The sequence below is a fragment of the Branchiostoma lanceolatum genome, chromosome 9 (genome assembly GCF_035083965.1).
Source record: "Branchiostoma lanceolatum isolate klBraLanc5 chromosome 9, klBraLanc5.hap2, whole genome shotgun sequence".
NCBI classification, from domain to species: domain Eukaryota; kingdom Metazoa; phylum Chordata; class Leptocardii; order Amphioxiformes; family Branchiostomatidae; genus Branchiostoma; species Branchiostoma lanceolatum.
Window position 1 is genome coordinate 5,569,782 of NC_089730.1, and position 26,130 is coordinate 5,595,911.

General features: G+C 38.8%; 1 protein-coding gene across 30 annotated transcripts in view; it reads right to left on the reverse strand.

The window, feature by feature from the left end:
• Positions 1–26,130, reverse strand: part of LOC136442125 (spectrin alpha chain, non-erythrocytic 1-like) — a 92,021-nt gene that overhangs the window by 39,355 nt on the left and 26,536 nt on the right. For 17 of the 30 annotated variants that reach the window (XM_066438779.1, XM_066438778.1, XM_066438775.1 and 14 more), the window contains exons 17-40: positions 25,745–25,926; positions 25,143–25,259; positions 24,264–24,390; positions 22,990–23,007; positions 22,031–22,221; positions 19,693–19,842; positions 18,898–18,990; positions 18,137–18,292; positions 16,857–17,008; positions 16,454–16,568; positions 14,893–14,976; positions 14,050–14,163; positions 13,102–13,161; positions 11,317–11,328; positions 9,544–9,600; positions 7,950–7,970; positions 7,406–7,447; positions 6,039–6,130; positions 5,285–5,429; positions 4,388–4,569; positions 3,426–3,674; positions 1,647–1,839; positions 741–1,007; positions 188–272 (exon numbers count right to left, since the gene is read on the reverse strand). In XM_066438779.1, coding sequence (XP_066294876.1) covers positions 188–272; positions 741–1,007; positions 1,647–1,839; positions 3,426–3,674; positions 4,388–4,569; positions 5,285–5,429; positions 6,039–6,130; positions 7,406–7,447; positions 7,950–7,970; positions 9,544–9,600; positions 11,317–11,328; positions 13,102–13,161; positions 14,050–14,163; positions 14,893–14,976; positions 16,454–16,568; positions 16,857–17,008; positions 18,137–18,292; positions 18,898–18,990; positions 19,693–19,842; positions 22,031–22,221; positions 22,990–23,007; positions 24,264–24,390; positions 25,143–25,259; positions 25,745–25,926 — 2,904 coding nt within the window. The remainder of the gene's footprint in view (positions 1–187; positions 273–740; positions 1,008–1,646; positions 1,840–3,425; positions 3,675–4,387; positions 4,570–5,284; positions 5,430–6,038; positions 6,131–7,405; positions 7,448–7,949; positions 7,971–9,543; positions 9,601–11,316; positions 11,329–13,101; positions 13,162–14,049; positions 14,164–14,892; positions 14,977–16,453; positions 16,569–16,856; positions 17,009–18,136; positions 18,293–18,897; positions 18,991–19,692; positions 19,843–22,030; positions 22,222–22,989; positions 23,008–24,263; positions 24,391–25,142; positions 25,260–25,744; positions 25,927–26,130) is intronic. The other 13 variants (XM_066438783.1, XM_066438780.1, XM_066438777.1 and 10 more) reach the window with 9 other exon arrangements.

Here is a 26,130-nt window from a genome sequence, read left to right on the forward strand (position 1 = left end):
GCAGAGGCCAACCCTCTCATTCCACCACCTTTCACCTCCCCAACCAAAGTTAGTACCCATTTGTATACAGGGGTGGAGTGAGGAAAAACGTGTGAAGTGCCTTTGCACAGGGTACACCATTGGTGGCATGTTAGGGGATTTGAACCCAGAAACTATGGGTTTAGCGCACTAGTTAGACAAGACTTACTCTGTCCCATCCCGATGACACCCTGCACACGGTCAGCATTAGCTGCCAGCTCAGCTTCAAACGCCTGGTGCTTCTGGTGCTTGCTCTGGAAATACAAACAAAACATCAATTTCATGTATGTTTCCCTGGTAATTACTATACATGTAAACGAGATTCCATACACTGTCACTGTGCAGTTGTTTTTTCCTCATACCAGACACTGGGACAGCGTGTAAATTGATTGACAGGCTATGTCAAATGGCTAACAAGTTTTTGATCATCTTTGATTCTAGAATGGCAAAAAAGCAAGATTTCCCTTGTACAAACACTATTTTTTCTTCATACCAGACTTTGGGACAGCAAGAAAATTGATTGGCATGCAAAGCTACCGGGTAATTGTTAATCCATAGAGCCCATTGGGGAAGTCTGGTTTTCTGACACCCTGTTTATAACTTTGTAGTTGCATGAACAGCCCGAGATTATACCCGAGGTTCCTTCAGGGATGTGGGTTCTTTTCAATCTATAACTAAATAGGTAGACTAAATCAACATCATTAACTGTGCTTCACACATACCTGTATGTTAGCAGGGTCCTTGTAGCTCTCATCCGTGGCTGTCTGTAGCTTCTCGCTGATCCACGCCTCGATCTCGTCCGCGTCGCGGCTGAACTGCTGCAAGCTCTGTGACTCGCCCAGCTTGGACCGCTTCTCGATCAGGGCGCCCTTCAGGGAACGCCAGCGGTCAAGGACCTCGTCGCGCCGGTCGGTGATGGCCGGAGCGTCGTAGTGGTCAGCCGCAATGAGCTGGTCAGCGAAGGACTGGAGGGCTAGGATCTTCTCCTCCTGTGGTATTAATAAAAATGAACAGTAAATAAAGATGTGAAAATTGGACAAGCAAAAAGCAGACATGGCAGACTTCAATGACTAAAGTGGTAAAGTGGTGCCCTCTAGCAGAACACACAGAAATTGCAAGTGTTGCGAAAACATACATAGACAGACAAGTAAAAAAATATACTTTGGGGTGTAGTAAATGATCTATCGTTTTTCTTTGTGTACTACTTGTATAGACTAAACTACTACGTGCCCTCTGGCAGAACATACAGAAACTGCAAGAGTGTTGCAGAAACACACAAAGATAGACAGACAAAAAAGACAAGTCTAAAACAATTTCTTGGGTGTAGTAAACATTCTATACTTTTCTTTATGTACAGGAATGTACAAACTGTTGTGTCAGCAAAAGATGCCCCTTCTTTTAATATAATATAAGAAAAATCCCAACTGTCCATTGTAATCAGCATTTTAACCAATTGTTCAAAAGTAGTGGATGTGGGTCCTTCATGATTTTTGTATTTCTACATTTAGTTTTTGCATCAATTTTCTAAGTTTTAACATGAGTATGTGTAGTTTGAGCTATGGGATCAGCTTATTCTGAGAAAAGCTTTGACTTTTAAAAGCAGACCACAGTGGCTACATTGTACATACCTGTGCATTGATGGCCTTGTCAAAGTCCTCGTGTTTCTTGATCATAGCCTCCACAGAGGACCCCTCAGGACCCTCCGCCTCCTGCAGGAAGGCTTCGCGGGAAGCCATCCACGCCTCGGCCTGCTCGCAGTCACGGTTAAACAGCTGCAGCTCCAGGCACTGGTCCAGCTTCATGCGACGAGCCACCCAGGCCCTAGGAAAACAAAATGGTCATCAGGATATGCAAAAGAAAAACCTCAACTGTCATTTCTTTCTCAGTGACTACCAGACACTGGTCCAGCTTCATATAGGACGAGCCACCCAGGCCCTAGGAAAACAAAACGTTCATCAGGGTATTCGAAACAAAATCATCGACTGTCATCTCTCTTTGTGATTTCCTGACACTGATAGTGTCAGCTTCATGCAATGGGTATCAGGTCTTTTCCCCCCCAGGACGTCTCCCCCCCTAGACGTTTCCCCCCCTATTGAAGACATTTCCCCCCCCAGGTCGATTCCCCCCCAGTCGTTTCCCCCCCAAGTCGATTCCCCCCCAGTCGTTTCCCCCCCAGGTCGATTCCCCCCCAGTCGTTTCCCCCCCAGGTCGATTCCCCCCCAGACGTTTCCCCCCCTGTCTGTACCCGACTAATGGTAGCCGCTGTAATCTCCTTTTTAGTTAGTTAGGAAACGCATAGAAATCACCAAAATGTTACGTTTGTTAAACAATGATTTCAATCTTTAGATATTTCTAATCCTATAATGAGGGCAATCATAATTTGGGACCGCCCGATATTTCTGAGTAACGGCAGGCGCAGTGGGCTTGGTCATGACGGGCGTGGGGACTTGGAAATCGCCGTGCCGCCCGCTAGCACAGGCGAGTTTAGCGGCACGCAGCTGAACTCGTCAAGTTTAGAACGTTATACAGTATTTATAGAATAATGTGAAAGTAAATTGTGCATCTAAGTTAGTATATTTAGAATCTAACGTAACCTGGTTTACAGCTAGGCAGGGGGGGAAACGACTGGGGGGGAAACGACCTGGGGGGAAACGACTGGGGGGGAATCGACCTGGGGGGGAAACGACTGGGGGGGAATCGACCTGGGGGGGAAACGACTGGGGGGGAATCGACCTGGGGGGGAATCGTCTTCACCAAGACGTTTCCCCCCCTGGGGGGGAATCGTCCTGGGGGGGAAAAATCTTGAAACCCATGCAATGATCTACATATACCCAAGCCCTACGAAATTTAAAAAAAATATTTCTTAGTATTTTCAAACCTATAACTTTTCTTTCAGAAAGAATTTGGCTCAACTGCAGTCACTGCACAAACTACATGTACATCTGATATGATTTAATCTGTAACAGTTGTTTTTTCAATGTGAAAATCAGTCAAACCTGTCTACAGTGACAGTTACAACAGACTGGATTTTTAAAGCTTGAGTCAAGGGGAAAAAATATAAGAAGTGGTCACAATGGCAAGGTGGTCCTTATGTTCAAGTAGTCACTTAATGTACAGGTCTGAATTTCCATTGAAGCCTGAGTGTTACGGTAAAATACATGTAAATCTTGAAATGTTTGCAGTGGTTTTACATTTGTCTTTTGAATTCAAATTTTTTTGCTGTGACCTTTTAAAGTGAAATGATAACACCACAAATATGTGTGTTGTAATTGCAGTAACTGCTCTAAAGAATTGTTTCTTCAAACAAATGAAAACCTCCCTTTCCCTCAGACTGCAAAAATAAAACTACTGCGAAGTACATGCACTTACACAAAGAACTCCAAACCCTTTAAGAAAATGTTCCTTACTTCTCCAGCTCCTCTCTCTCCCGGGCCAGTGTAGCCAGCTTCTCCTCGATGTCACCGCTGGCATAGTGGTTCTTGGCCAGCAGCTGCTGACCGAAGTTCTCGAAGGCCTGGAAGCTACCGGCGCGGGCGTCGATCTCTGTGCGGTGGTCCTGGTGGCGCTCTAGCAGGGCCTCGGCGCCGGTCACATCCTTGGCGAGTTCGTCCGAGGACACCAAGGTCATGATGCCGTTGATCCAGGACTCCAGGTCCCTGTCAAGGTAGTAATAAATTAATATTAATAAAATTAAAATTCTAATCTTTCTCACATCTGTTTCTATAGCCATTGGGTTACACAATGGTCACTACAGCAGGAAGCTAATCTACCAGTAGTGTGGTGTTTTCAACAACGTTACTCGTACCATACTCGTTCTCAAAAGCTTAGCAGGAAACTGTCTGTATTAAGTCTTTGAACCCTGATCTTCCCAATGCAAGGTGAAAACTTTGCCCCCTTTGCAATTGCAACAGTTATAATACACATACGAGGCCAAATTAATTTAATTTGTTGGTTCTTAGATAAAAAAATAGATAATGCTGAGCTGAAATTTCAACAGTCACGAAAACACGAGTCTGAGGGGAATGCCTATATCTTCAAGTTTGTATATAGAGTGAAAATAGGACTCAAGTTTTTTTTCCCATTTTCTGTCCTGTTGCTAAAATCTTCCATTAAAATGCCTGACTGTGCTTGTGAAATGCTGGATTCCACATTTTGGCTGACTCTAATGAGGCAACAAACATATAAAATTGCAGGAAAATGCTAATTTCCGAGTAACTGTAAGGATCCAGCTCAGCTCTCAGTCTATTACACCTGTCTTTGCAACATTTAATATTTTTTTCTGGTATTGAAGAAACACAGAAAAAGCTGTAAAACCAACCAAACAATTCCAACTGATTTATCTGCTTGGAGGTGTAAGAAAATGCCAAACCTGAAGTCAGACAGGAAGCGTTGGTAGTCCTGCGAGTCCATGAGTTTGGCCTTGCGTGCGTCGGCGCGCGCCGTCAGGTTTCCCCAGGCGTCGTTGATCTCCGACTGCTTCTCGGAGATGGAGTCGGCAGCCTCGGGGTGGGTCTGGATCAGGCGCTGGCTGGTGTCGTCCAGGGAGTGCACCTGGGTGGGGAGGATGGGAGTTTTAAGCTTGAGTCAACACAAGGAAATCAGAGACTGCAGGATGAAAGTGCCCTCTAGCAGAACACATAAAAACTGCACTGTGCCCTCTGGGTGGGGAGAATGGGAGTCATGTTTAAGCTAGTTTCTAGGTCAACACTCTTTGTGAAATGTGATGTAATTCTTTTTTGTAATAGTCTGCCTCGGAGGAAACTAATCTTATAAACCTCTTATCATTTTCTTGTAAACTTGTACTTCCAACTAGTCCTACTTAGAAAATCAGATTTTGAGTGATTTTTATGTAGTTGAAATTAATGAAATGTATTCCCTCTGCAGAGGGAAATAATCTTATAAGCCTCTGAGGAGGAAATGCATTTTCATTAATTTTAACTAGTACATAAAAATCACGCAAATCTTTTAAGTAGGACTAGAGGTAAGTACAAGTTTAGATAACAAAAAAAGGAAGACTTACAGTGTACAATTTCAAGTGTACAGTGTACACTGTTGTTCATAACCTTACTGGCTTTAGGCACTACTAGCAGTCAAAAACTATAGTCACAATAATAATAAAAAAAGTCAAGGCGTAGCTCTTTTACAGTTCCTTCAAATATTCTTGACTAGCTGCAGTGAGCAAAATCTTCTCTTAAACAAGTAAGAAATCAAATATTATTGACATTAATACTATCTGAAAGACTGCTAAAACGTAGTTAAAGTGTACCTTGTCTCCCAGCGCAGCCAGATCTCTCTCGAAGCCCTCATGTTTGCGCTGCAGTGCCTGTACACTGGCCAGGTCGTGCCCATAGTTGTCGGTGTTTAGGGCCTGGTCTTTCTCTGCAATCCAGTCTTTGGTCTCCTCCGCATCCCTGGTGAGGAGGAAGAATATCATCATGATAAGGTCATAATTCTATTTCTTGGTTCACAGATTAAAAGTAATCCTTTAAATTGAAAAACAATCGAGTGGTGAAATTGTGATTTGTAAAATTCCATTTGTCGGTTTGAAAGATTAAATGTAAAACTTGAAAAAGAGTTTAGAGTGTGTTGTTAGTAGTTTTAGAGAGTATACTGTTACAGTAACAGTTATGTAGTCGGATTCAAGGTTCTGTTTTCACCTTTTATCCATTTGTCATGTGTTTTTGCAATACCGTATATGTGTAAGGATACATGTTAATGGTTTAATAGGACTATATAACTTGTATATTATTTAACAATTTATTAGTACTTCAACCATGTAACCTCTATCTTTGTTATACTTTGTCTGACCCTTACCTCTTCTCTCACAACCTCAATGTTTTTACTTTTTAATGAATAAACAAAGGCTCAAACAAATTTTGAATAATTTTTCCTCTTAACTGTCAGAGAAGGGATTCCAACAATGACACACATATGATATCAATTTGGTCTGGTTATCTTCAAACTGATATATCATATGCCAATGGCTCGTTTTTGTAGGTCTTTTTAGATCAATTTCATACCTGTGGAAGCGCTGCACTTCATGTGCACTCCCCAAGGTGGCGCTGCGGTCACTGGCGAGCTGCTCCAATGCCGCCCAGCGCTGGTTCAGGTTCTGTTGTTAGGGTTTGGAAGGCACACAAGTTACAAACTGCACAGACTTGATTGTCCCTCGAGTCGGTCCAGAACTTTCAGAAACTTCAAAACAATTTTTTTTTCCACTTCTCTACTACTTTCCCAAAGGATATGATTTTCGAACAAGACATCCTTTTTTGTATGCCCTCTTGTCTTCTACAATTGCTTTCTTAGCGCAGGTCTGACTATCTATATTTGTTTCAGGATATCATAATGTAAATGTAATGATGTATATTCCTGCGTCAGTACACTTGAAGATTCAGTATTCCATATCTTCATCTTCTAAATTTCTTATGATGAAATATGGATCAAATTGCCTCTTTTCAAGCATGCATGTAAAATTTGTAAAATAGGAATTCTGGACCGACTCTGAAGTCTTAAAGGAATTTCAAGTCTTCAACACACTGAAAGAAAGGACGGTCTGATTGGCTGCGGGGTTCTTCAATGATCCATCAGCAATGACAAACAAAACAAACAAACAAACAAACCAAATCACAAACAAACCAAATCACAAACAAAAACAATCACAGCACAATGCATGGGATGGATGGTATAATAAAAATGAATGCGGCAATGAATGAAAAAAAAAATGCACACAAACAAACACACAAGCCTGGAAAGTGAAAAATGGGTGGTGAGAAATCGACACATAGCGGCAGACGCGTGGAGGGAAAAATCACGGCAAACGCTCCGATCTCGCAAAGCGTAAAGGGTGGCCATTATCGCACATAATTAGCGGGGAGACATTAGAAGTAATACATGAGGGTAAGCACTGCGTTACAACCTGAAATGTGAATGGCTGCAAAGTTATCCATGGTGATGTTACAGGTACGGACAATGACAATGATGAAGCAAAATCATATTATGACATGACAGATCTGATTAATATCATTTATGTCAAGTAAGTTGTATTAAGCAGATTATTATTGATTCAAAGTGACTCATATTACACAATGATTTACTATTCTTTAGGATTATAATAATAAGTTTCTGGACAGTAGAACAACTCTGAGAAAAAAGTTTGAAATAGACAGTTCTTGTATCATGGTGTCTTGCATTTCCTATTTTCAAAATGATTGCTAAATTTGCATCTTCCCAGTTATTAATATATGAAAATGTGGCACAATGACAACACCCTTTTAAGACAAGTGAATGGTTGAGTACTGAGCAGAAGTACATATATGCACATTAGATTCTTAAGAAGGGAAAACAATGTAGAGCTCAAGGCAAGAAGGAGATCTATATACAAACTTACCGCAATCACATTCAAGCGGAAAGCTAAGTCTTTCCAGCCCGACTTTAAGGAAGCAGCGGTGCAAGAAGAAGGAGGGTTAGAAGAAAGTACTACTTAGAGTGAGTCTGTGCATTCTTAAGAAATAGCTCAGAGCAAGATTACTACTACATCTCAATACATGTACATTGTATAGTCACAGATGTTAAAGATCTACAATGCTTTTTACATGCATGGTGGAAAGTGATGTTTCAAAAGTGCTTGACATGCTCAAATTCCAATAGCAAGTTACACATTGAAGTGAAGGTGGAATTAAAGTGTTTTTCTTTCCTATCAAGTGAGTCAGTGCATCTTCATGTAAGAAATACTTATTGGTAAAGAGCAAGAAATTAATATTCATATAGTCACAGATGTCTAACATACCATTATGGCATGCACATGAAAAGTGAGATATTTCAGTGATTGACATGCAAATAATCTCTCAAAAGTTGCTTCAATCCAAGACTTCTTAGGTTTCCTAAAGGCAAGACATCTTTAGTAGTAAAGATAGTGCAGCCTGGTTTCAAACCTTGGAGTCAGTCTCATCAGTCTTAGCAGTAAGGAGAAGTTACAAGAAAGAGAGTTAGAGAGAAGACTTCCTACCATACAAGTTGTGAAGCAGACAAGTAGAGATTGTGCAATGTAAAAAGGTGTTGCCACATTTTGAATATAGTTGCTGTAACCGGTCTTTCAACATTTTTTATCCAGTATACGATACAACATTCTATGATCGTATATTTGGATTTTGACGTTCAGAATGATATTGTACAGTGTAATACATGTTGTAGTAGATATTAATTGATAGTTAGAAAATCATAACGGAGAGGAGGAAGATGGCACATGTAAGTAAAGTCATCTGTAGAGGATACATTAGTCACATACAATTGTAGATGGACAACACAAAACATCCTTGGCAAGATAAGCCAGAACAGGACACATTACAAACACTTCATAGTATTACTTAATGTTTAAAGTTTAGATGGATCAAGCTTTATCACTGAGTGGGACCAAGTGAGGTTTTGACAAACCTTTCAGCTTACAGAGCTGAAAGTAATATACGGATTAATTTAGAGTAACGGTAATTTAAGATCATTTTAAAAGTCAGAGCAAGAGAAGAGCTGTTCAACTACTTTTCTAGACTGAAATCCACACTGAATACAAGAGATATAAAGTCTTGTAATACGCACTTGGACATTCTTTTTGCCTTACTATAGTAATAAAAGACATCTTTTGAAATATGCTATATTGTACCTCCCCTTTGACATACATGTATTTTCCAAAAGCTTTTTTATCAGAGTTTAGCTTCGTATCCATATATTCGAATCAATATTTTCCTAAAAATATTCAAAGCTATACAGTATAACTAACTGTACAATAGACTTTGATATATATTCACTACAACTCACTATAAAGAACTTAAGACTTCAATGTTCCAACTAGAACAAATTGACCTCTCAATGTAAATTGCTTTTTTCCAACTTTAGGCCACACCAATTTAATTTCTTGGTTAACAGATTTTCTAAATTTTAGCACAAGAACAATCATCATTCAAACAGAAAGCTGGGGTGAAAACTTGCACCTGACCATGTTCACTCCCTGAAACTGTGTGCACCAAAGTACAAACTTTCCTATGAGATTCTGTTTTCATGTTGATTTTCCAATCTAGCATTTTTTCAAAAATTCTGTCAACCAAGAAATCAAATTAATGTGGCCTTACTGCTATATTGTGGATTTCAGTAGAAAAGTAGTCGAACATAACATTACTACCTGTTACAGTTACAGTAACTGTTATACCAGAGAGAGAATAGGTAGTAGTAGTGGGCAACCTCAAGCCAACCGTACACACACCACATCTTCAGAAAAGAGGCTGTAGCCGTGTATAGTTCCCGTTTAGAACTTTATCAAAGCCAGAACACACTGTACTGTGCTCATTCAAGCCTTGATCCTTGAGAAAGGCACACACAGGCGAAACATGTCGGTGTGGACTCGAATAAAGTTCTATAGAACGGGAACTATACACTACACCTCTTTTCTGAAGATGTGGTGTGTGTACGGTTGGCTTGAGGTTGCCCACTATTACTGCCTGTTATACCAGAGAGAGAAGGTAGAGTATGAGCCCAAACCTGTAAGTTCTGTGTATCTACGGCTGTTCGTGTGGTGGTGACAGTTGTACGAGTAGCCTACACCAGCACCAGGCAGCAGGGAGAAGGGACAAGTCAGAGAGAACAATTCAGCCGACTCAGCTTTAGGCAGACAGCACTTACGTAGTTGTTTTTAAAATTTAGTCCCAAAGTGGACTGTTAAAATGCATGTTATTAAAAAAATTTTGTATCATTTCAATAGACTAGTGGAGAGAAAAAGGCCATTTACTAAACATGTTTCGCAGGAAAAGTTGAGTGATTTGAAATTCTGGACGTTTTCAGGTAAAAGTTAGCTTAAGCCAAAGTATCAAATGTTTTGTAGAAAGTAGTAAGAGTTTAGAAATTAGAATTTAGAAAACAAAAACTTTTTTATAACACACTGTACGAAAATTGTCATTTTTAGCACATGAACAGATTCTGTATAAATAATTATAAAAATATTCTGTATATTAATTTCTGAAATATTAGAATATTTTTATTTCAAAGCTTTTGCGTCAATAAATTATTTCAGGTTTATTGCTTGTCTGCATAAAGCTGAGAAATCCAGCCATTAAAAGTAGAATAAAGTATTCTACAATAGAGAACTCTGTGTAAACACACAATATGTGCAGGGTGCTGTGTGTGTGTGAAACAAACATGCAATAATGCGTGCAACTTAGATAGAGTGGCAGAAAACGTGCAAAAAGGAAATATATTATCAGAATCTTTACTTATTATTATTATACATTTAAAATTATTCATCAATCTATAGTATGCAAGCATAATTATTTCATCCTCATTTTTGCGTAAATATTGGATTGAAATGGAAGGTTAGCAGCATACGTTTAAAATATCATTCTTAATATAATTGCAAATTAAAAGATGCCACTCGAATCAGAACTGGTTTAACTATTATGCAGAATTCCTGTGATTATAATTAAGAATTATTTGTATGATTAGAGCAGAAACCACACATGCACACACAATGCACACACACACACTCTGGGTTAGGCAAGCGTTTTACTATAGCGGCACAACAGCGGCGAATTGTCTGCCCCACCAAAATCTGGACACAACTTTAAACTGTTAGATCTGCTCCAACATTTACATATAAAACTGTTTTGAATGCCTTTTTCTTGCATACAAAAAAAAGTGTCAACAAGGTCTTTGGAAATAGGTAAAAAAACTGTTGAGCTAGAATCCATACATGTACTACCAAAAACAGGAAATCTTAAAGTTTCAAATTCAAATTTAGAAAATCGGTTTAACTGCCAAAACAAGAAGCTTCAACTTAATATCAAAACTTTGTTAACCTGTTTAATAGCTGTCAACAGAAGGGGAACCCTGGAGCTTCAAATTCAAATTTGGTTAATATTCCAAAACATAGAAACCTAGTCGAGTTTCAATTTTGAAATAAATTGGTAAATCAAGGTTCAAATGGTGCAAGAAAACAGTTACATTCAAGCAACTGGAAAGATTTAAGAAATGGTCAGACGTTTCAAGTAGCATCCAATATATTTCATCAGTCAGTGACTGCCGAAAAATTGTCAAAACAGAGAAACACTGAACTTCAATTTGACATGACCAAGTTGGGGTCCAGGGAATGTTGTTCGTTGGCGTTCTTTCAAACACGTTCTATTCCTGACAAATGTGCGTGATGACATAGACAGTTAATTTGTTAAACTGCCAAAAAGAGAATCGATCTTTGTAGCACCAGTTGTTGGTGGGGCAGAGTAAAGCAGGGAAGCAGCAAAAGACTGAAGGAAAGAACCAAACCTGTAACTCGCCCTGGATATCCATCCCCAGGCATGAGGGAGAGAAAGAACAGTGGTGAGACATCTAACATCTAACCATGGTTCTATCATACAAGGGGGAGTCAAAAAATAATGCAAAGATTAGTTTTATATCAAACAGTATATAACAAACTCGTTTTTTCATCAAATGAGCTGAAATTTTGCACAAAGGTAAAGGAACATATCTTCTTGAGACTGAAATATCTCAACTTCTAGTTCAGACTTTTATGAGCGACTGAGTTGATTTCAAGATGGCCACACTCTTTTTGCATTACTTTTTGACTAGCCCTCTTATCTACTGTTTCTACTAGTAACAGAACTACATGTAGTGGGTCACAGAAATCATGCACAAGGCAATAGCAATCAAGAACTACATGTACACTGATGTGTCTATCTACATGTATAAGAGACATGACTGTCTACATGTATTTGGCACATATGCACTGCAAATGTAAAGTGTACCTTTTAAAAAGACAGATATGTAAGTCTACGTAGTGTAACACATACTGCAGGGTTAATACAAGTCAGGTAAAGTCATCTTCTGTTCCAAATTTAAGATTTGGAAAATTGGTGAAAGTGTTATTGTTTTTTTTCTAAAAATGCTATTGATGGATGATCTAAAACTATTTTGAATTGACAGCAAAAAAAGTCAAGTTTTAAAAGAAACAGCATTGTTATAATAGATAGCTGTTGTATATTTTTGAATAGTTGTGTTTCCATATTATAAATAATGTTTCAATGGTTACAGCCTTTTTCATATCTACATGTAGTCTTGGCTGTTTTTTAATTGCATTTTGAGTGTGCTACTTATATTAGTGTAAGTACTACAATGTCATGTAAAATGTGAAAACACTCTACCATCAATTGTATACTACTGAAACAGTATGATTGTTCATTTCAAGAAAGTTGGAACTGTTAGCGTCATTCCAGACAGACATTCCTATGTCAGACACTGCATGCTTGTAAGTGGGTGAACCGGCATTAGATTACCACCTATCCTCGTAAACAACCCTACAGCTATCCTCCTTTGTACACACTCAAAGGTCATCATAATGATTGTTTTTTTTATTGGGGCTCAAAACAAACAAACAAACAAACAATGAAAAAAAGGCTACTTGAAATAGATTTTCGAAGCCAACATATAGCTTCAATATTCAATGACATGTTGGAACAGTCACTGTGGCAACTGAGATTTTTAATACTCTTTCAACAAGTTTTGATTTAATTTCTTTTGAGAAATCTGTACAGGTTGAAAGGGTGAAAAGCAAAGGGCCAAACTCTAAATAAGAGATCCAATATACACTCTACCAAAACATTGCATAAGTTGTGTAACAGAAGCTTTGTGGCTTAGGTAATGTTATTATTGGGTAGGCCGACTACTCTCTCTTCGCAGCCTGGGGCTGAATTGCGAGGAGGGCGGGGCTAGTTCGCAAGGGTCTGGAGCGGCTGCCATTCTGCGCTAACTCAGGTGACCTCAATACGAAAGGTCAAAACCTTCAGAGCTCTTTTATAGCTATTGCAACAAGCAATAGCTAGCAGGGCAAAAAGCTAGCTTTGAGCCTTGACATGTGAGTTGGTCATACAAACAAGGGTAGTCTATAGGCATGTTTACAAGAATAAGTGGTCACTGTAAACAACAACAGCTAATCGGGCAAACGTATATGTTAGTATCTCTGCCAGGCAAGTTTTTCGGCCCAAAAAAAAGGAAGAAAAGTTAGAAGTGGACAAGTCATGCGGAGAGTCGCGGGGTCGAACCCTCGAGCCTTACCGCCGCGCCGGGAGCCGCACCAAGCATCGCGGCGTTCACGGGAGCTGCCTCTACAGCGTACTTCGGAGGAACAAAGTGGTTTCAACTTAACCTCTTTAATAAGCAAAAATGTCATGAAAAGTCAATCACCTAGTAAAAGACTTGGGTTGTTTTCTTACAGCATGTTACTGCTTAGAGTGCTTTGCAGCATTTACTGGAGATACTGATAAAGCATACTTTGAAAGAACCTTGTAACTTTTTATGCACACAAAAATGTCATAAGCTGTCATTATACAATACAGCCAATAATGTCATTATACAAGTCGACAAATAGAGAGGTTGTTTGTGTAGTGAATATTATTGATAAAGGTTAAAATTTGCCTTCTAATATGATACTATAGACAGCTGTCTTCCGACTGAAAGTTTATCTTTTTTAATAGAATTTACGACACAGATGAGAAACATTACTGTGACTTTACAACAATGTAGTTCCGTAGTTGACGTTTACATTTCCAATATTTTCTGTCATGACATATAAGCCAACTTACATGTACATGTATTATTATACCAGAACCTGTCTGTTAATAATAGCAACCTGATATGCATTGAAATGTGGCATATTCTCCCTCTGTATAGCTGTAAACACTTTCCAAGTGTGCTGCATGCACCTTCTCATGTTGTATAGGGAAAAAAAAACATGTCACCAGGGAACATGACAATATACATTCAAGTCAAATATCACTTCATAAACACAGTTGTAAGTGTCCATGGTGAAAAAATGGCACATTTCCTGTATGAATGGACAAAAGATAATGCAGTACAACTCATTTTTCATACACTTCGTACACAATAAGGTCTATTGGCTCAGGCGATTAAGTATTGTTGAGTGTACAAAACCTGTCTATGGGAAAAACTAACTTCCTAATGTTCAAGGTAAAACTAATAACAGAAATACGAGGAGACACTTACAGCGACTTGAGCCTGTACGGCAGGCGCCTCCTCCGCTACGATCATTCCCTCGTCCTCCAACTTCCTGGCAATCTCGTTGATTTCTTGCAGGCGGTTCTGATGAGACTTAAGGTCCTGTGGTAGGAGAAGTTCTATGTTAAGGCACAGTCACATTCTCCATTTGATTCTTATATGTACATGTAGGATATTCTGTTTGGCCATGACAGAACCTACCTTCAACAAGGCCATTAGCTAGCAGTGCGTCAGGGCGTCTTTTGGACGCCCTACACTAAGAAAATAAGGACATTCTGGTTCCGACTGGTTTCAACCCAACTTTTGGATGCACTGTCTATAAATCCTTGCTAAAAGCCTGTACTCAAGAGGGATCTACAGCAATGTTTTCCCATTCGTTATAAGACAAGACAGCAATCCCACAACTGCACCAATAACGCTGTCCTAAAACCTATAATTGTACAACAAATTTGACCAGGCCCTTACTTGACAGAAACTTACTAACGATGCAGTCACATTTGTTGTAGGCCGCCGGACGCTTTTGATGTCGTTAAATTTTCAAGCAGGCTGTGACAGAACCAATCGCTGACAAGGACCTTGGACAGCCTTTTTTTGGTTAGAAGACAGCTAAATTTTGTGCGACACGTTCACGACTATCACAAGAATTTGATCTTACAATGATCGTATGACGGGTGTGACTTTAGTTATCATTAATTTTCAAGTGATAATTTATGATACACACTGCTTTGAAAAAAACACAATCAAAGCCTTGTTTTTCCTATGAACCATTTATGGCACCATCTTGGAAGAAAACTACATGTATTGGAAGACAATGTGTAGAAAAAACTGTACCTTGGAAAAGTTGTCAAACTTCTTCTGAAGTTCCTCCACATGTTCCAGGTCATCCCCAAGCTCCTCTGATGCTGCAATGGCTTCCTGATGACAGGAACAAACAAAAATCAGCACAATACAGCTTACATACATTGAAAAGCACTACATGACTGTCATGACTTGTACATAATAATGAATTATCCTCTTTAAGGTTCAAAAGTTCCACAATATGAAAATATGATTAAATGATTTCTTTATAGGTACTTAAATAACATATTTCGAATAATGACAGACTAAGCTTTATGTACGTTGAAGCTGTGTAGATGGTGTTCGTGTGTTCCTATATACACAGTACAAGTAACAATTTTACACAAACCTCTTGCAGTTTTACAAAAAGCTTATGACTATACCTTACCCAATGCAAAAATGCAAAGAGCCAAGCATCTCAACAGTCTTAATTGCATATCTGCTATAAAACAATGACTGTACACATGAGTTTATGTACGTATTGTCCCTGTTTCCCTTTTCAAAACACCAAATATAAAAGCTTTATTATGATAACACCTTTAGACACCAGCTTTGAGACAAATATGAATGGTCGGATCAGAAAATTAAAGAAAGGGACAGTAAAAATGTGCATAAGGACTTTTTGAACAAAAATTACACAAGAAAGTTGGAAAAAAATAGAGAATCAATTGAACTGAAAAAAATGTCATGCCCTTTCCGATCTTTTCTTTGTCATAATTTCATTGCTTTGTCTCAGAAAAATGCTGCTGCTTCGATTTCTTTGAAATGTACAGTTAACAGCAAAAAAATTCATAACCCTTTACAAGCTAATGATAACAACAAGGGGGTATGAATAATTTTGTTGTTAACTGTGCATGGCATAGCAACAGTACATGGCTGTGAAGGCCTAGTCTAGGATGCGGTGCTGCAATAATCGATGGAAAAGAAAGGGGGCGCTTACAGCTTGTGTTTGCTGCACCACAATCAGTGTTCACAGGATAAACAGGATATGAGAAAGAAAGATTAATAGTACCAGTAAATAGAAAAATTAATGATAAATCAAGTCAATTCAAGAGGACGTTAGACAGTTAAATCAAAGGTAAATCATTCAAAGAAATAATTCTACATTCCATTTTAATACAGGCAGACAATCAACAGATCATAGAATTGATAGAAAATTAGAAATATTTATCAACTATTATACAAGAAAGAAGGAATTTCAAGTTTAAAGTATTGTTTGGAAAATAGTTATCAACTACAAATTAATTCCAGAAGAAGTTAGACAGTTAAATAAAAGTTGTAATAAAAAAATAAGTCCACACACAAGTAAAAAGTGCAATCAAGGTTTCATCTGAACATTAACAAATCAACCGAAAAGTGAATACATGTAAGTCATCAATACAGAAAAAAAAGAAACATTTGAAGTATTGTCTAGTATAGTTAAGTGTCTTCTTATCTAACAAATTAAAATTTGCTATGCCTACATTTTGTTACAGTTACAGTTAGAATTCCTTAAACCTTAGGAAAAACGTTGAGAAAAGTTTAATACAGGGTAAGAGAATAAAAAAACTGTTACCTTTTCGTTAATCCAGTTTTGCAGTTCGTTCGCCTCTCGGATGAGCATGAACTTCTTGCAGGATTTCTCCAGGTTGGACTTGCGGTCATTGGCCAATGACTGCAGAGTGTCATACCTGCAAACAGAGAAAGGTTTAGGCCATCAGAGATGGCAGACTTCAGCCCCTTACCCATACTGCTTTGCTACCCTTCAAGCACCCACAACAAAAATAGTATGGCGTCATGTATGGCAATGCTACATTGTGTATAAATTGCGAATAGCGAAACATAGAAAGATAAACCAAAAACAATCCTTCACTATCTTGGAATGAAAAAAAACAAACTTTTCACATGACAGCAGCTTTATTTCTGCAGTACTCGACTGAAAAGAAAGGGGGCGCTAATGCTCAATTATGTTTACTCACTGTTTCTCAATCTGTTCCTGTCTGGCTGCTACGCTGTTCACGGCCTGTCCCGAAATGTTCTCGCGGGACGCCGACTGGGCGGCATCGATCTTCTTGACATACGCCGCGGGCACGAAGCCCTGGCGATCATTCACTTCCACCTTCCACCAATCCTAGAGGAGAAAACAGCAAAATTAGATACAAGCCACGTACAGACTTCTGAGGTAAATCATTTACTATTGGATCACAGTCGTTTTCACTTTAAGGATATCTTCTGGTACACTGTACATGACGAGAACATGTAAAATAGTTTAAATACCCAAATACCTCACCACCAGCCAATACCTGTAAGTATTACTGGACCTGAAAGTAATAATTTAATCTACAAAATGTATTTACCCATAACCAAAGCCATTGCAGCTCTTATGAACCTTACTACAGCATTAAAAACCACAATACTATCATCAAAAAACAGTTTTTGACATGTGAAAGAAAAAACTTAAGTTAAATTGTGCTGTCTTATCAAACGTGTTGCTTGAGAGTTGTGTTCTGGTGCATTATATGCAGGTGTCTTTATAGTGATCTCTATATTTGACTCCCCTTGATTAAATTGGGACTTCATTCTATAACGTTTAATTGTAGTAGAAACCTGAATTTCCAGCTTAAACATGACCACAAAGTCATAAAGAGGCAACACTCTAAATCCAGAAAGACATTGGAAAACTTGAGTTTTTTTGGTGGTAGATTTACCAAATAATTGTCTACAAGTATGACAAAACAAAAGGATGCCATTAAGTAGATAACAATGTGAAGTCTACAGGGACATTGGCAGAATTCTGCAGAATTCTCAGAACATCAGGTAGAATTCTGCAGAGTTTGAAGAATATCAACCAAAATTCTGCGGAAATCTGGGAATCAAAAACAGAATTTGTGAAAATTGTACATTACATATACCCCTGTATTAGATTAAAAGATGTTTCTCCTTTATAGTTATTGTTGTGAGAAAACATCATGTTCACTTGTAACATCATCAGAATCAGACAATTTGTTATCTTTCCAAAAACGTTCTAAAACTTTTTTGGATTTAGAGTGTCTTTCTGGATCTATAGCGTCGCCTATTTACAATACTTTGCTTGATAGAAGCATTTGTCTCCACACACCTTGGTTTCTTTCCTCTAGCCCAACAAAACGACAGAATATTAAACCTGCAACCGTGTGCCCAACCATACCTTACTCCTGCGCACAGACCCAGCCATGGCCACCGGTCACCACAGCGAACACAACAAAAAGTCAACACTTGCCTCGTTACCGTCGCTACTTGCCTTGTTCGCACTGTTCAACAACACCAACACGTCTCCCTTCTTCATGGACACCTCACGCGGCGACTTCTCCTGGTAGTCGTACAACGCGACCACGCACTGACGGCCAGTGTCGTCCTCAACGGGAGCTTCTTGTTGCTTTAGAATGATAAAACAAACAGTATTATTAACTCTATGGTATCTTGTGTTCGAACATAAGTATGTTTTGCTTAATATTTTTTGTTCTGTTCTGTAAGTCTGAAAAACAACATGTCAAACTTGAATGGAGATACCCAGTACTTTAAACATTTAATAAATAATACAATTAAATTGTACACTTGAAACAAAAAGATTTTGCTTGGTCACAATCTCTTTATTTATTTATTTAGATGCGTGTATTCTATTAACTGGGCTCCCAAGTGTTATTTGTAAGTTAAGTTAAGTTAACAATCTGTATATATGTTGTTATGATTAATGTATATAAACTTTCTTTTTAATCTCGCAATCTGTATATGTCTGTATTTGTATGTATGATGAATCCTGTAAGACTATATAGTCGTAATACAACTAAAGGGTACCGTAATAAATGAATTAAAGAATCAAACCAAACAGTCACTGCAAATGTATAGCTAGCTTTCAACAAGCCAAATTTCCTTGTACTGTGTGTACAATACATAATCTGTTTTTGTAACAGCATATGTCATCAAGGAGGTTATAGATAAAGTGAAGAGAAGTCTTTAATGTCTACTACTCGCATGACTTACCTTGCAGGCCCTAGCCTGATCCCGGAGTGCCTCGATGCTGGTTCCATAAGCATCCAGGTCTGACACAATGGCCTCATGTTTCTTCAAGAGGGCCTGGAATAGGGAGAGAAGGAAATCATTCATTTTAACATTTGGCACACTGAAGTAGCCGTTTGGCACACATTTCTCTATTGGTTACAGAGTTAGGCAGTAGGGAGAAAGTTAAGACACAAACAAGCACACAAAAAAACAACAAACTTTTCAATGCTTGATTTGTGACTACCCCATTTTACTTCAGACAGTATCAAATTTTCTGAACCGTGCTACATGTACATGTAGGAGTACTGCTCTAAAGTTACTTTCTGCACAAAAATTCATAATCATCAAGCCTGTTATCTTTTAGCTTGCCAAATTTCTGCAATCTTGAATTTGCATTCTTCTACAAACTTCATGCTGTCGGTGGCTATTCACTCGTACGATCGTTCTCATTTAAATGTACACATTTTGTAACTTCCGTTACTGTTTGAAGTAAGACGTTCCTGACATTAAGATCTGCCACATATAAGGTGCCAAACTGTCTTAAAACTTAAAACTTTTCTGGCTTTTAAAAACAACATTTTGGCACCTTATATGTGGCATATCTTAATATAAGAAATGCCTTACTTCAAATAGTAACAGAATTAAAAGTTACAGGATGTGTACATTTAAATGAGAACAAGCATATTTTGAACCTTGGCTAAGTTTGACAATTCAAACAAGGCAAGTAGTGAAATATCTTAACAGAAAAATTAGGATGATTCCGACTTTGCAACATACCTCAGCCGAGTCCTCGTCCTTTCCATAGTCCACACTCCCGATTATCGGCTCCTTTTCCTTCAGCCATGACTCCGCCTCGTTGGCGTCAGCAAAGTACTGCTGAGCCTGGAGGGAGTCGTCCAAGTCCTGCTTCCTCTGAGCTGCCTTGTCCTGTAAAACACATTACAAAGCAATGAGATTTCTTCAGAATTCAACCCCTTGAAAGGAAGCTCCTTCTGGCAGAACATATAAAAACTGCAGCGCAGAAACACAACTGTTGAGCCTGGAGGGAGTCGTCCAAGTCCTGCTTCCTCTGAGCTGCCTTGTCCTGTAAAACACATTACAAAGCAATGAGATTTCTTCAGAATTCAACCCCTTGAAAGGAAGCTCCTTCTGGCAGAACATATAAAAACTGCAGCGCAGAAACACAACTGTTGAGCCTGGAGGGAGTCGTCCAAGTCCTGCTTCCTCTGAGCTGCCTTGTCCTGTAAAACACATAATAAAGCAATGAGATTTCTTCAGAATTCCCCCTCTTGACAGAAAGCCCCCTCTGGCAGAACAATTAAAAACTACAGTGCAGAAACACAACTGTTGACCATACAGGGATTTGTCCAAGTTCTGCTTCCTCTGAGCTGCCTTGTCCTGTAAAACACATTACAAAGCAATGAGATTTCTTCAGAATTCCCCCTCTTGACAGAAAGCCCCCTCTGGCAGAAAATTTAACAAGATTGGCAACATAAAAAGATGTTACCATGGCGACGGTGGTCTCTGTTCACGTTTTCGTTTTTAGCCCACATGCAAATAAGGACCTCGCATAAATCATATCAGTCAATCACCTTCTCTACCAAAATAACACAAGTTGTCCAATGTATGAAAATCTTGTTTTCACAAAAAAAAAAATATCGTACCATTTCCTCATAAATTATGAAAATGAGGCCCTCTATGCAAGATTTGTGTCTAATAGTGGCCACATTTACTTAACTTCCAAATGGAGCAAAAATGAAATCCCCATCATTTACCACTATGGATTTAAAGTATTTTGTCATTAATTATGCAAATTAAGTATCAATTTGCATAATGGATATCTATCGATATTTATCTCTTTCTCAATTACATATGTCATGTGTTTGAGAGTCCTATAATAGAATTCAGCTGATTTATTAACTGTCCTCATTAATTATGCAAATCAGATATTGATTTGCATAATTGGCATATGATTATGTAAATCATCACTTAAGCTATCTACACACCAAAAATTATGATGATCCGTCATCCCCTTCTTGCGTTATTCTCTTTCAAAGTTTGAGTCAAAATCAGCTCCTGCAGTTCCAAACAAAGCCGCAAGGAGTCCAAATCTGCAGGACATATTTTCCCAACAAAAAGCTATCCACCACTTAAAAATCATGACTATAGCATGTTCAGAAGACGAGATTTGAAAAGTGAAAGTTCCCCTGCAGTACCATAGAAAGTCGCTAGGGGGCCCAAAATCCAATCATTACAAGGTCTCCCACAGACCTACCCACCTACAAAATATGAAGACAATACATCCAGGCATTCTTGAGTTATCGTCCCATGGACTTTCACATTCCTGTACAATTCCTAGAATTCTTGCAATCTGCACACAATATAGTAGAAATTTGGCTCGCCCCTGAGGCGTCGCCAAAAACTGCAGTGCAGAAACACAACTGTTGAGCCTGGAGGGAGTCATTCAAGTCCTGCTTCCTCTGACCTGCCTTGTCCTGTAGATCACATTACAAAGCAATCAGAGATTTCTTCAGAATTCACCCTTTTGACAGAAAGCGCCCTCTGGCAGAACATATAAAAACTGCAGTGCAGAAACACAACTGTTGAGCCAGGAGGAATTTGTCAAAGTCCTGATTTCTCTAGGCCTGCCTATCCTACAGAAGACAACTACAAAGTAACACAATTCACCCCCTTGCCAGTTAATGCCTCCTGGCAGAATATACAGAAACTGCAGTACAGAAACACAACTGTTGAAAATTTGATGTGAAAATTGGACATTCTCATGCCTTCTGAGAGGGGAAATTATTCCAAAAGCCTAAGAAATATTCTAAACAGACTTTGGCATGTCATGTTCTGATTGTCCAGTTTCAGCAGATCTTGCCCCAGAAGTTTTGATGGTTCAGACCCCCCCCTGCCAAACCTCTGCAAGTTAACACAATACAAGCTGTATAGATTTTACTCGAGCAACTGGATAGATTTTGTCACCCGTTTCAGAAGGAACAACTGTCTTTTTCCATTGAGTGAGGAAGATCTGAAGTCTGACTGGCATTTAACCAAGTTAACAAGTTTAGTTCTACTTGAGAAAAAAAATATTTTCGAAAACATGAGAACGAACCTTGAGTCCTTGCCACTTGTCCTCGAGTCCCGACACCTTGGAGTTGATGTCATCGGTGGCAAAGTGCTCCTCCTGGACCATGTCCTGTCCGGTTTGACAGACCGCCTTGATGCGGTTCTCGTGCCCGGCGATCTCCGCCTGCAGCGCCTGGTGCTTCTTCAGGAGGTTCTGTACTCCGATCAGGTCACGACCTTTTTAACGCGGGAGAAGGAAAATAAACTACATGTATGGCAACCTCAAAACTTTAGCATGTATTCCAATAGACAAATTTGAACCTCACAAACTGCTTTTGTCATTGGGGGTCTTTCTCACAAACTATGTCCTCGTGCAGGTCCGTAATAAAAATAACACATTCCGTTGTTTGGAAGATTGATTTACAACAGGCAAATGCGTTCTATTGCTTACGGATGTGCCAGTTGACAATAATAATTTGTGAGCAAATTCCCCTATTGACTTTTAATATCCTAACAGTTAGTGAAAATTTCTGTACACAGATAGTGGCTGTAAGAAACAGACCTTACCTGTTGATTTTTTTCTTCCAAATAAAAAAAAATGAGAGCTAAATTCTAAGTGGCACAGGGGATTCTACACCAATTAGCCTATTAGACACTGAGTTAAAACTACATGATTGTATTACTACACATTTAAGCATTCTGGTCAATAAAATTACATGTAGTCACAGAGTCAGTCTTCCTGTACTAATGATCTCAGTCATTTGCCTACATTTGCAACAAGACTGGCTCCAGCTTTTAGCACAAATCATACATTTACTTCACTGTACTGTTGTTTCATATGAAAGAGATCCTATGAAATTTGTTAAGAGTTCAAGTAAAGATAAGTAACAAGAAGGACATAGAGGTGTGAAGTAAGCATGCTTGATAGATGTCCAGAATATTTTTGGCGAGGCCTCAGGGGTGGAGCCAGAGATATAGCGTTTACGAGTGAGAAACCGTTCATACCAGCCACAGCAACCTCGTCTAAGGAAGCAGATGTCAGTGGAGGTGAGAAAAGAGAAAAGGAGTGAAAAACAAGCTAGACAAGGCAGAGCAGTGACATTACTGTACCAGGACTCGAAATACATTTTTTGGATCAACTTGCACTGGTGCAGATGAAAAAAAAAAATTACTTGCACCAAAGAGAAATTACTGGCACAACCAACTTTATCCAGTTGCTTGAGCAACTATTTTTGGCATATCTTACTACCTGGATGTCTAATCTTCATCAACGTATCAACTTATTGAATATTTGGAAAAGTATGGTGCCCCTATTCCCCAAGATGGGGGCTTTTAAATTGCTTGCTTCAAGGCTATTAAATGTGTCCCAATCTCATAAAAAGGGATTGAATAGTAAAAAGGGATACAAAATGTTGCTTGCTTAGTCAAGTTAATGTGTAATTTGTTTGAGAATCGATTCTTCATTTGAAGTGAAAATTTACGTCAGGAAAAGGCGATAAATTTCTACTGATGGTAACTTGCACCAGTGCAGGTCTTCTTGAAATTATGTGCATGGCTCCAAATTTACGTGCACAAACTTGTCCATGCAAGTGGTATTTCGAGCCCTGGTGTACCCAAGTTAAATCGAGCAGACAAGCAGACAAAGCCTTCAAATAGTGCAGATTTTGTGCAAATTGACATCATAGCACTTCTTACCCATTCAAGATCTCACAATTTATAAGCTATTAAGCACAACTTTCTATACATGTGGAAAGCAGCATGCTAGTAAAATTTAGTCAAATGTAATGCTGACAATGACTGAAAGAAGCACACACTTGCGGCTGTAGCAAATAGTGCGTAATCATTCAAGGTTATTATTTCTTGAGATGAGTATGACAAAACAATGTTTAACTTCGCTAGTGTTACCACCTTGAGAAAACTCCAGAGTACATTCAATTCTCAAGACGTGTACTCTTATCAATGATTAGTGACAAGCAGTGTCATTAGTAGCTAAGAGAAGGTTTTAAAATGTTCCTTGGAAACTTTTGCTACTATAACAACACAAGATAGCAAATACCCAGACTGTAGTGGACAAGCTCAATCTAATAATTTAAAATAAAACATCTAAATTCTTACTTATCTGCTAGAATAATGATCCTAATCTTAGCTCATCAACCAACACAATAATTTGCATGCAATTTGTGTGTTATTAATTATGACAATGTCATCTTTAATGGATAACCTGCCTGTTCTATCTTCAAGTGTTTCTTAAAGAAGACAAGTCCGTCTTGAGAACGTACCTCTGTTTGTAGAGGAGGCGACCGGCTCCTTCTCACGGATCCACGCTTCTTCATCCTCGATGTCACGTACCAGCTGTTGGAACCGCAGCGAATCAGCAAGCTTCGCCTTCCGCGCAGCAAGAGGCTCCTATAAGAGAAACAGTTGTAAACATGTCAAGATTCGAACAAACTTCTATGATTAAGTACATTGTGCTCTTGATACCACATCTTTTATGGTTGAGTACAACGTGGAACATATAAAAAGAAATCTGTGTATAACCGGTATTAAAAGGACTGTCTTTTATCCAGGAAAAGAGTGATACACAAAAAAATTTAAACGTTTTTTCATGACCCTTAAGACAGGAGATGCAGCTTAAAGTTTCTGAAGAAGAAATTTGGCAGACCACACCTTATAAAATACCATATCAAAAAGTAACCATCTTTCAACTTTCCACTTCTTCATAAATAAGTTATTTTTCAACCTCTGTTGGCATGCAGGGCCTACATGTATGTGTGACAAGCAATTTAATAAATATAAAGTCAAACACCGGTCAGTTTACATCGGGGAATACAGTAGCCATTTGGAATCTCCAGAAAAATTGATGTTCTACCATTAAATTTGACATCAGTGTGTAGCTCTTAGTGTAACAAGTACAGTGATGTAAAAATTGTTATTCTGCAATGTTCATAACATTACTTTAGATATCATTGATAAAAAAATGCCATCAGACTGCAGGCTATTTGGGTACCCCGCTGAAATGAAAAGCTAGCCCGGAGATGTGAAATCACAAAACCCGAGTGGCTACAACAGAGCCGTTATGTTACAACAAAGGGCACACATGCTTACTACAGAAACAAGACCTAGTGAATCATTTCTAATGAGAAGTACTCTTCTCTGACCTGCAGTGCATCGTATCTTTCCTGGAGGGCCTCCTGCTTGGCCTTGATGTTGTCGGCATCAAAGTGACCTTCGTCCACAAACTGCTTAGCCTGGATGTCAATTCCATCTACACGCTCCTGCAAATGTTAATATAGTATCCATGAGACAGGGAAAAGAATAGGAAAGAAACAATGGTCAGGGAGTTGTATGTTTATCCCAAATATGTCTTTGGGGTTGCATATTACAAGGACATAAAGTCTAGAGTTAGACAGGCCTAACATATGACACACCGTTACAAAGTTTGAATTATAAACTAAATTCATCTTATTTTAATCAAAAGTAGACATTATAATTCTAAGATAACCCCATTTCTACAACAACTGCTGATTCTTAGCCTTTTAGTTACTGAGATGACAAAAAAAACTCAGGATAGGGAAAACACAGTTCTTCAGTGGTGTATTTAGTCGCATCTTGTACTGGAGTCTCGCAGAGTAGATTAGTTGACGAAATCGTTGTAGAAGTTACCATATGTTGTATCATTGTTGAGTAATAAAGCCTATCATTTTACAAATGTATTACATATACATAATTCTAAAACATTACAAAGCACATAATTATATACCTGATGAGCAGCCACATCTGCCTCCAGTAGAGCATGTTTCTTCTGTAGGTTCTGCACGCTGGGCAGATCCTTCCCAAGGTCCTCGGAGGCCAGGTGACCTTCCACCTCCGTGAGCCACAGTTCCACGTCCTCGCAGCCGCGGTTGAACTGCTGCTGCTGCTGAGCCTCACGCAGCTTCTTATCTACAGAAGGGCATTAAAAGAATTGACCAAATCTTTAAGAATTATGGGTGGATACCGGTTCGCTGGACCTGATTCGGACCTGTATAATATCCAAGAACCGAGTCCAAAAAACCTGAAAGCCAAAAACCTGAGTCAAAAAAAACCTGAACAAAGTACAATTGTATTTTACCATTTTGTTTGATGAAAAGTGTTTTTGAGTCTCCC